The following is an 11,677-nucleotide window of genomic DNA, read 5'->3' as shown; positions in this document are numbered from 1 at the left end:
TTTGTCGATTTGATTCTAATTTTGTAAAAATATTTTGGATAATTATTTAAAATATATATAAAAATTGGAATAAAATTCGATCATTGGAGTTATTTTAAAATTCTTTTAAAAAAATTGATCATTCACAAAAAAATATTCATGTTATGTGAAATCACTAAATTTTATAAATAAAAATATTTTATTTTTTAATAATAATTATAAAATATTACATTAAAATCTTATTTTCATAACATCAGATCTTGACTATATCTCGGATGCAGTGTCCTGTTTTGCTTCTTTGCACGTATCTCGATGCACTGCTTCATGTCAGAATATCTGAATATGAGCATATCTCGAATGCAGTGTATCCGAGATGCTCTCTTGTTCATATCTCGGGTACACCCAGGATATGACCAGCGCGTCCCATATCACAGAACGTTCGTTTTTTAGTTTTTTCCACTGTATCCGAGATATGACTGTAAATGTAATTTGATAAATACTTATAGGTTTATTTAAATCGGTAAATATTATTTTTTTAATTTAAATAAAAAAATCCTCTAAAAATACTATGTGTATATTAAGATTAACTACCAAATATTATTTATTTATGTATAAATAAATGTAATATTTAACTTATTTTTAATATATATTTTATATTTTATATATATTTCATACTAATAATTATTTTAAAGATTTAGCTAATTTGTGTTTTAAGGACATAAGTTAAGGTTGCTAGTAATAAAAAATTTTAAATACTACTTTAATAAATACACAACAAATGCATTGAGAATCTAAATTTTACATTATCTTTTATAAATGCTCTCTTAATTTATAATTTTATCATATGTCTTAAGGATACATATTAACTAAACCCTTAACTAAACCCTTATTTTAATAACTGATTTTGATTTTAAGGGTTGATTAACGTGTTGCTGGCCAGTTGGAGAAAAAGATGCCATCCTCATCCCCTGTTATTTAATGCGATAGATTGAGAGAAGAAAAGTGGAACTAACGGCGTTTACTTTGTCAATTTAATGTTAAATACTCAAATTGTTAAATACTCAAATCGATTTCCCCCTTGTTCTTAGCTTCTTTAAACACGAAGCTTCTTTAGAAGTATTTTAACTACATCTGTGCCGCTGACCAAAGCCACATTTTACGGTCAAATTAATTGGACATTCAAAAATTTGACTTCTAAGTTCTAATAAGATGTGGAAACCAAAAGTCAAAAAAAGCATGTGAGCAACACTCTGTTCATTCATCTACCTTAAAACTTTAATTGCTTCGACGACAATCAACACTACCACAACCAACAATTCCGCATGGTGCCCTGTGTTCCAAGAATCCCAGGTCTGAGAAATTCAACACTGGCAAAATGACACACTCTAGCACTGCAACTATACATTAAACTTAAAACATCCACTTCCAAAAAACAATTAAACAAAGAATGGATGACATGGAAAATCACAATGCAAATGGCCTCAAGTTCACAATAAAACTCTCAGGGAAAAAGACTCCTACTTATACAATTTGTTTACAACAGTCATCAGCAACATCGACAGCTTACGACATCCAGACACGTGTACGGTCTTGACTTTTCCTCTGTCTCCTGAGGTGTCGGGAGCCGCTCCATGTTGTATACGCTGCTACTTCCGCAGCAGAAATTGTATACATTTCTAGATACTCCTTTACTGAATGGATGCACTCTTTCAGGAATTCCCCTGCAAATGAATTGATGAATGATGTGCTTAAGAGAGATATCCCAAGAAACATAAACCACCAACATACAATTATTAAAACAACTAAACGCCAAGATTCGATCTATTGAAAATACTAAGTAATGGAAAAACAAGGGACTATAGCTAATCTAACCTTAGATAAGGAATCCGTCTTCTCCTTACAAGTTCATAAGTAGTCTGATTTGTCAAAATAAGATAACTGCAGGGAAATCAAAACATCAGTGATTGTTATAGTCTTTAACCTGGATGCTCAACTAAACAGTGAACATGATGGAGACATTGGGCCATAAAGTAAAAGTAAAAGTAAACCTAGAGCTTGCATTTGTTTCAACTATGTAAAGAGTAATACTGTAATAGAGCAATACATGTAAAGGAAGATAGTAACACTACATTCACTTAGCATAGTCTATATATAATTATATATATGTATGCTGTAACATACATACATAGACTATTCTAAGTGATTGCTTCTAAGTGATTGCAGCGCTACTATCTTCCTTTACATCTACTGCACTATTACTCCGTACAAACTATTTCTTTAAGTAAGGAAAATAAATCAATTTTTTATTTTAATTAAAAAAATCAAATAATTAATCACAATCTTAGAAGAACTTATTCCTAATATTTTAGCAGAAGCTACAGGAATAGCTTCTCGGATATAAAGTTTTAGTCTTAGTTCTTTCAAATATATAAAAAATTTACAAGTTAGAGAGTCACATAGTTTTAGTCTTCATTTTGTAGAGTTAAAGATATTAAACCAAAATGAGAAGTGAGAACCACATGCAGTCATATTAAACTGGTGCACTGAAAGCAAACAGAAGCCGATGTCCCATCCCTCCACGTGAAGATCAGATGCAAAAGACATCAGAAACAATTAACTATTCAACATAAAAGAGCATGGCACTTTAGAAACAGTAAGTATACATGAAGATCTAAACAAATGCAACCAATGCAAAATACATAACTAGAAAGACAAATATTTACCTATGAAATAGAAGTAGCAGAAGTAGAAATATAAGAGAGATTGACAAAGTGATCAACAGTACTATCATGATTGCATCCCGCCACCTGACAGCATCATAAAATCATGCTCTAATTTCAGATATAAAGGGGAAAAAATGTAGATTGCACGAGCATTGTGCTTCCTTCCTTTTGTTTTTTGCTACTTTCTTTCTTTTTTTTTGTGTGTTTTGGGGTGAGATGGAATCTGCATAGATAATACGTGACCCACCCACCTCACAGTCACAAAGATTGGGCTGTCACTTACATTCTTGCTTTCCCTCTTCAACAATTTAACCAACAACAATTATTTATCATCTTCATTTTAACGAGAGTCTGTATCAGTATAAAAAATATTACTACTAAATAAATCAGATATCATACCAAGCACTTTTAATGTGATCCTTCAAGTATGAAATATATAAGATGCCAGTCCAGAGGCACAACGCTGTCTCTTCACAAAGGTACCACCTAAAGTATTTAGACATTAAGGAGAAGGATTCATAACAAGGAAAATATAGTTACAATACTTTAACACATATATACATAAAACAACTTAATAGAAGTAACTCCTTTGCATCATGATCACATATTATTTATAACATAGAGAGCACAGCCTTAATATTCTCAAGATAGATAGTATCTTAAAGGGTAAAGTATACTTTTTGTCCCTAAAGTTTGTCAAAAGTTTCAAACATACCCCTAATTTTATTTTGTTTCAAGTTTGTCTCAAAAGTTTTCGATTTGCATTAGTTATACCCCTATTAGTTAAATTTTCAAGAAGTTTAAGACCCAATCCACTAATCCAGTAGTAACCACATCTCTTGCATTCAAGTAAAATTGATTGCTTAAGGAAATCTTATTTTAATCCAATTAGTAGTACATATAACTCAGGAGAAGAAAGCACCTATATTTCAAAATAAATAAATAACGGATATAAATACTAATATCAATAAGCTAAAGATTTGTTAATTGTGGAAGTTCTTATCTCCATACTAGCTAGCTCAAATTAAGTGTACAATAGAAGAGCTTCAATAATGGCATGCAAATGATGAAATTACATATAATTGACTCACCAAAATCGACAATGATTGCCCTGCCCAATACAGTTACCAAGCCAAACACAATGATGATCAAACTGAAGAACACACTTGTCACAATCATGACAGTGCTTTGATCGTGGAGGCTGGATAATGGTCATGAAAGAAAAAAAAAAAAAATGATTGATCATCAAATCGAGTGTTACATTATTGGAACAAAAGAAAGCAACTGCAAGAGGTGAACAGTTTCTATGCAAAGTAAGAAGTCCTCATGCGCAAAAAGTGATATATAAATCAAATAAAACCATTTTATATAGTGCAGCTAAGTCCACCTTTTTTCATTTGTAACTAAAAATTTGTTTATTCATTTTTGTTTTTTTGGAGCATACATTCCAGCAATGCAATAGCACAAGTATTTAATATGTCGTATTACATACTATATATCATTACCTGTTCCACGTTACAGTAGCTGCATGTCCATGTTCTGCAAGACAGAGAAAACCCTAAATAATTTTGAAAACTTAATTAATAGAGCATAAAATTAAAGATTATCTAGGCAGCCCTATCTACCTGATTGTTGTTCCCATAGGATACAAGTCTGCCACTAACTTTGACCATGTTGGTGTATTATTTCCTGAAATATTTTTTCCTGCCTGAGTTCCCTCGAAAGCAACAACGAAACTCCCATTTTTGCTTGAAGCCGGTAGACTTTGCTTAAACATGACAAAATTGACAATAATAGTTAGGTGAGATCAAATACATCAATTTTCTTCGTATGTCACTACATAATAAACCTTTGAAGAGGATGAAAACAATGATAAATTACTTTGAGGCTTCTGATGTCTTTCTGTATAGGACATTTCTCTCAGTAGTCATCATGGCATCAAGGACATAGCTGTGCACACAAATGTAGCATATGCAAAAACAAAGAAGATCAGGAAGATATAAATATAAATATAAATATCACGTTTACACATCATAATCCACATCCGCTCCATTCAAAGGAAGAAAATAGTTGTGATGTTTACCCCGGAGAAGAAATAGATGTAACAAAGTATTGTATTAAAGTAACAAAGAACAGCAGCAAGTAACAAGCAGTGTACCTGACAGAAGAACAAAAAAAAAGAATAATAATCATAAAATAAAAAATTGGAAAAAATAAGACACCTCAAAAGTACATGAAAGTACTGAAACAGACATTCATGCAGAACAATACGTAAATCTAGACAATTATTAACTTCTACTAATTATTCAGACTTCCAGCACACTTCTCATATTAATTGATGGAAGTGCAGAAGGAATCTGTTGCTATTCATCGGCCATATTAGCATTAGAAAAGATGTATCAAGAACAGTCAGCTAAATGCTTATTAAATGGGAAAATACTATTTGCCTGAATTTTGAAGCTGGAATTTTGCCCGAATGATTTGCCAAAAATTCAATCTTTACAAATTCTAACACCAATTTTAACTGCTATGCATCTTGGACAAAGTATAATGCCAAGTAGTCTATCAAAAAAAAATGAAAGTACAAGGCCTAGTAGTCCTTCTCAAATTGGAACATTTGTTGGAAGCAAAGAACCATTGATAGAGGCACTATATTTACTGAAAAGCATCCTCGCTTGCGTAGCTAGATATTAAATAGCCTCAAACAATGGGTAGGTCCCTGCCAAAAATGTCTAAATAGATAATTCTCAGCCTCATATTTCTATGCATCCTTTGCTTAATTTTGCCCCCTTTCAAGTCTAAAGTATAGAATACTTCCATAATAATATAATATCCATATAAATTCATTAACCCAAATGCACATTTATCACTTTACTTTACTTTGCCAGTCAAAAACTCTCACTATGTGCAACTCATCAGCAAAGCTATCCTCTCTTTCAAAGGTATCTCAATCTATTTCATTTCATTAGATGGTCTATTGAACAAATCGTCAAGTACAAATAATGTTCCACTAAACCCATTAATGCTCCACTAAGTTGAAGTTTCAGTATGGTAAAAAAAGATGCAAAAAATAGAATACAGTGACTTAAAAGTGGGAAAAAAACATACATCGGTTCCTTCTCAGTCTTTTCTATCAAATCTCCATCAATTAAGAAGAGAACGCCAATATAAACCAAATGGACAGTCACCAAGACCAACTTCACGCACAGCGCAGACCTCCGAGCTGAAATTCAGTGACAAAATTCCAAAATGCATAAATAAATAAAAAAATTCGCATAATTTTTGTTAGGAAGACACATAAATGAAAGTCAGAACAGTTCAGCAACAGCATTCACCATTCAGCACGCAAATTCAGATAAAACAAAAAACTAAGCTAATTTAAACAAAAAAGAAAAAGGAATTGCAGCAAACGCACCAGGGTCAATGAGGCATGGAAAGAATCTGAGGCAGCATTCCATGGGTTGATCCCAAGGGGAACGCATAGGGCGGCATATACCAACGATCGTCATGAGACTAAATTAAGAGCAGAGCCATGTGAGAATGAAGCGATTCGCATCAGAGAGTGTTGGTTCGGTCTTCGGTGTTGTTTGATTCCAGGGAAAAAAAATTTCTTGGTAAGAACCGAACTTTCCCGAGAAAAGCAAAAGAGAGAAAATGGATAGTAGCAGTAAGAAGTGATTTTGGACGTCGGATTTCCATCTTAAATTTTGTATTTATATTTTTTTATATTACATAGGTGTATGATGTATATCCGAGTAGGGTGGCAAAACGGGTCGAATCCGTCGGGCCGATCCGCTAAACCCGCTAAGAAAGTGGGTCGGGCTAGGATTTGGAGCCCACTAAATTAAAAAAATTCGCCAAATTCGCACTGCCAAATTGGTGGATTTTGGCGGGGCGGGGCGGGCCGGTTCCCCAGACCGAAGATTTTTATTTTTTTATTTTTTATTAAATAAAAGAGTGATTACTATTATAAAATTAATAATTATAGAATTTTTAAACATTTTTTTTTATTTTTTGTTTTTATTCTTCTTTTAGTTATTAACTTTATTTATTTTATTTTACAATTTCGTATATATGCTCAAATTATATGACTTATTTTTTAAAATAAAGATGATTCTATTGACAAATATTATTTTGAACAATTTTATTGAAGTTAAAAATTTTTAAAAAAATAGTAAAAGAATTATATTATAATTTGACTATTTTTTATTTGTATTTGATTTTTTAATTATTTTTTTTGGTTAATTTTAATAAATTTTATTTTAAAAAAAAAGAAGCGGGCTAGCCCGCCAATCCGCCATAAAGCGGGGCGGGCTAGCATTTTGAACCCATTTTAGTTGGCGGGACGGGCCGGCCCGCTTTGCCACCCCTATATCCGAGGTTGCGAAAACCGGACCAGTCAATAAACCGATGAAGTTACTGATTTAATGGTCCACTGGTTCGATGAAGGTTCAACTGGGGTTCAACCTGTTTACTTAAACATAAATAAAATTACTAAAAACCCTATATATAATTTTAAATATATAAATTTAATAATTTCTAACCTAATAAAATTCAAAATTTCACAATTTCACAGCGTAAATTATTCATAATTTAATATTAGAAGCTCACATACAACTTCAAACATCAAAGTTCATAACTAAAAACAACCAAAACACACGGTGACAAACACATAATATTCTACTTTTAAAAGAAACATTAAGAAACAAGTTGTCAACTAATCAAAGATACAACTCATTAGATTTTCCTTATCACAGTAAAATATTGCCAAGCTGGATCAGATTTTTTTGAGAAGAACCAGTTTGGGATTCTTAAACAGCATTGACAGCATTGTCTTGTGGTAGTTGATCACTTTATGATTGTTCCATCTTTAATATACAACAAAAACAACCATAAAAAAAATTAATTCAGCAAACAAATTTGACATAATCATTAACAAAATTAACCCAAGCAAACAAAATTAACTCAGCAAATAAAATAATTCTAAGTCACAGCAAACAAAATTTAAAATCCAACTAACAAAAATTATGAACAAAATTAAGTAATTAACCAAACTAAATGATTCCTACTTCCTAGTCACAGAAGATAAGATATTCAAAACCAAAAATCATGAACAAATCATAAATTTCAGAACCCTAATCACAACAATGAATAGTAATTACAAGAATGAACAGCACAAAACTCAGGTTAGAATACACAAATAAATACTTCAAATTTATTCCAAGTCACACCAAACAAAATTCAAAATTCAGCTAACAAAAACTATGAACAAAATTAAGTAATTAACCAAAATAAATGATTCCTAAGATAAGATATTCAGAACCAAAAATCATGAACAAATCAGAAATTTCAAAACCAGTAATCACAAGAATGAACGGCGCAAAACTCAGGCTAGAATACACAAATAAATAAATAAATACTACAAAATGGAGAAAAGGAGAATACCTACCTGAAGAACGAACAGAATGAACAGAGATGTCAGCGGCGAGGGAAGGTTCCAGCTATTGGATGAAGACAGAACGAACAGAGATGTCAGGCGGCGAGGGAAGCACGAAGAAGTGCTTGACAGTGACGGAGGCACAGCGAACACGGAGAGAGCGCTCTCGAACAGAAGAGACAACGTCAAGCTCCTGCGACGGCGCCGAGCTTCCACACGCGATGCCTGTACATGCGACGGGGCTTCGGGGTTGAGGTGGTTGCGGTGGTTGACGTGGCTGTGGGGCTGCTGTGGCTGTGGGCGGCAGAGCTGGGTCAATGGATGGCTAGGGATTGAGGAGTTGATTTTTTCTTCCAATTTCAGAGAGGAATGGGGCTCCGGGGCATTGGTGACTTGGGGTAATGGGTAGTTGATTTAAGGTTCTTTTTTTTTTATAATGTAAAACGGTGGCGTTTTGAAATTTGTAGCCAAACCGGAAATTTTCTAAAAAACTTTCTAAATTTAGGGTTCTTATCGGTTTTTTACAAACAGGTTTATATGATCAACCGAATCGACATGATAACCGGTTTTTGATTAATTCGGTTGAATCGACCGATCCGGTTCGATTTTCAGAACAATGTGTATATCAATCTTGTGTTGAAAGGGGAATTGGGGAAAGAAAGAGAGAGGGTGCGCAATGCGCATATTTCGGGGGTAATTAGCGTTGTGTTCTTCATTCCACTCTATAGCAGCGAAGGCAAGGTGAGATTGACGAGTGAGACTGTTAGTTCAATTTTTTTCTTCTTCTCTTTTTTTCCTTTTTCTTTTTCATATTGTCATTGTTATTACTAAGGGAATTAATTCAAGCGAGTTAACCCCTATGTCCAAATCATTCATGATTCAACTACCCCCTATCTTGGAGCAGGTTAAGTATCTGTGGACAACTTGTTTAATTGTTGAGGTAAATAACTAAATATTAATTCGGTATTTGAAAGATTTTAGTGTTTGCAAAATGATATCAGAATAATATTATTGACAAAATAGTTTTTGAAGAAGTTTAAAAATTGACAAGCGTATCTTTAGACTTGTCGAATCATTTTTTGTACGAGAAGAATACTAAATTGAATATCGAATTTTGATGATATGACATATCTCTTTAGGTAGTTACTAAATTGTCTTTTATAATTAATTTAAAAATTAAAAATTCTTAATTCTTTTGCCTGGTTTTTACTAAGCAGGAAAATGTGCCTCCACCTCTTTTCTCATTATCGCCTGCCACTGTCCTCTCCTTTCACCTCCAAGCTCCTCCCCTCTCACTCTTAAGATCACTGTAGAACTGTCGTCGCGCACCTGAGACTAGTCCGAAGAGAATGCCGTCGTCACATGCCTGACCCATTTCGAGGAGAACACCGTCTTCGCGTACCTGACCCAGCCAAGGAGAATATCGTCGTCTCGCCTGACCCAGCCCGAGAAGAACGCCATCTTCATGCGCCTAAACAGAATCGTCAGAGGCAAAATTATTGTGTCAGAGGCTGAAACGTCACCTTCTTTGTCTTGTCAACGGAGAATCGTCTTCATCATCGTCCAGCAAGATCATCAGAGGTAGAATCATCTTCGTTACAGTCCAGTCTCCTTCACTGCCTCTAGCAAGATCGTTCTTCATTGCCGTCATCAACATTTTTCCGTTTGCCGCTATTCCTTTTGGTAAGCCAGCATCTTCAAATTTCATCTTTTGAATGTAAACAAAATTAAAACTAGCTTATGCTGAATTTTTATTTATGAGATTATTGAATGCTGATGAACAGAATTTGTATTCTTGGGATTGCTACTGAACTAATTTTTTATTGTTCTTCAATTTTTATTTTTGGTTTTTCTTTGTGAACTTTTTTGTTTTGTTGTTTAGCTTATCTAATTGTATAATAAAAGTACAGTCATTGAGAGGATCATAAATTGAGAAGGATATGGCTCTGGTTTTCAAACCAGTAGTGGTAGTGGTGCCTAGAACAACAATAGAGGAGGAAGGAGGGACCGTGGAAGGTGCGAGATGAACCCTCTTGTAGAGGATTTTTTATTTAAATAAATAATTATAAAAATAATTATCGAAATCCGTTCTCCAACCTTATCTCGTTTACAGTGTAAACAAGATAAGGTACGTGCGCGTGACACGTGTATATCTCATTTGAGTGTGAGAATCGTTACTATTGTGCACTCGGCGCGTAAGTTCATTGTCCGAGTTAAAATGTTTGATATTGAGTAACCTTGGTGGCACAGGAAGAAGAGAGATCGGAAGGGTGGGGTATAGGTTACTAGCACTGTTGGATAATGGAGTTTTCCGGTTTCGACTATTTTGGCTCCTCGGCGACAACCATGTGCGACTCATGTTCGACATCCATGGGAGAATTATGGTAGAACAAGTGATGGAGCTTTCTGCCGAAGTTTGTGATGTTGGTAGTGGTGGTTCTGTACACTCGACATTTGTGCAGGATGACCCACTTCTCGCACCACCACCGATTCAAGTTGCCATACCAGTGGAAGACATGGAGGTGGGTGAAGAAGACTCCGACGAAGAGTATGTTACGGATAGCAATGATAGTGACTCTTTTGAATATGATGATGAGGAGGAGTTTGTACCAGAGATGCCGGACGAAACAGCGTTACGCTATGTCCCCCTCCTTTCGGCGCTATCAGATGTATCAAGTTACTATCATACATTGGATCTAGACGTCATGCATGAGAAATCTCCTATCTCCAACACTGGAAAAGAGGATTACAACCTAGACGGTGGGGTTGAGTTTCGGGTCGGCCACAGATTCAAATGGTGAGATGCAGTAATGTAGGGTGTGAAGAACTACAGTATTCGCAGAAGTGTTGAGTACTAAGTGGTCGAATCGGACCAATTAAAGTACCATGTGCATTGCCATCAAGCTGCAAATAGATGTCTATAGAGTCTCCGTGTTGCCCTCCGACAGAACATCGGATATTGGTGAGTTCAAGTTTAATTGAGGTGTACTTACTCATTTATGATTGCTATATATTGAGTAGTTTCCAACCATGGATGTTTTATTTCATTAGGGAGGTCCGGAGGGTTGGTGGAGCGCATACTTGTCTAGCACCCACCATGTCCCAAGACCATCGACAATTGGATAGCGGCCTCATCTGCAATGTCATCCTATCGTTGATACAGTCCAACCCATCCGTTAGCATCCTTGTCCTGCAAGGTGCAGTTCGGCAGAGCTATCACTTCAAACCCTCTTACAAAAAGATCTGGATGGCAAAGTAAAAGGCAATTACATAAATATATGGGAATTGGGAGGAGTCATACAACAAGGTTCCGAAACTGCTGCAGGTACTGCAGAGTTGTTGTCTCGGAACTATTTGTGAGCTCAAGGGCGTACCTTACTATGTATATATAGGTGTCCCCCAGCCTCATCTCGTTTACAATGTAACCGAGATACATTCATGCTTATCTCATTTACATTGTAAACGAGATAAGGCCGAGGAACGGATTTCGGTAATAATTTTTATAATTATTTATTTCAGCAATTAAAACATTTATTTT

General features: G+C 34.7%; 1 protein-coding gene across 1 annotated transcript; it reads right to left on the bottom strand.

Annotated features, from left to right (window-relative positions):
* Positions 1-1,218: 1,218 nt before the first annotated feature.
* Positions 1,219-8,539, bottom strand: LOC107618238 (protein S-acyltransferase 10). Its single transcript, XM_016320248.3, has 12 exons — positions 8,152-8,539; positions 6,118-6,277; positions 5,811-5,925; positions 4,786-4,860; positions 4,584-4,652; positions 4,328-4,465; positions 4,208-4,241; positions 3,794-3,903; positions 3,102-3,188; positions 2,703-2,786; positions 1,852-1,917; positions 1,219-1,700 (listed from the first exon to the last, which is right to left on the bottom strand). Exons 2-12 carry the CDS (start codon positions 6,209-6,211, stop codon positions 1,526-1,528), a joined length of 1,047 nt encoding a protein of 348 aa, XP_016175734.1. The 5' UTR covers positions 6,212-6,277; positions 8,152-8,539; the 3' UTR covers positions 1,219-1,525.
* Positions 8,540-11,677: the final 3,138 nt, after the last annotated feature.

This window comes from Arachis ipaensis, chromosome B9 (genome assembly GCF_059453495.1).
Source record: "Arachis ipaensis isolate K30076 ecotype BB chromosome B9, ASM5945349v1, whole genome shotgun sequence".
Classification (NCBI taxonomy): Eukaryota; Viridiplantae; Streptophyta; class Magnoliopsida; order Fabales; family Fabaceae; genus Arachis; species Arachis ipaensis.
This window is presented reverse-complemented; position numbering and strand designations above follow the sequence as displayed.

Bases quoted from the DNA above. Each gene is read 5' to 3' on its own strand.
- LOC107618238 (XM_016320248.3), bottom strand. From the start codon at position 6,211: ATGACGATCGTTGGTATATGCCGCCCTATGCGTTCCCCTTGGGATCAA. The intron at 4,466-4,583 runs GTAATTTATCAT...GTTTAAGCAAAG, and splicing joins AAGACATCAGAAGCCTCAAA to TCTACCGGCTTCAAGCAAAA. The intron at 3,189-3,793 runs GTGAGTCAATTA...TAAATACTTTAG, and splicing joins GGCAATCATTGTCGATTTTG to GTGGTACCTTTGTGAAGAGA.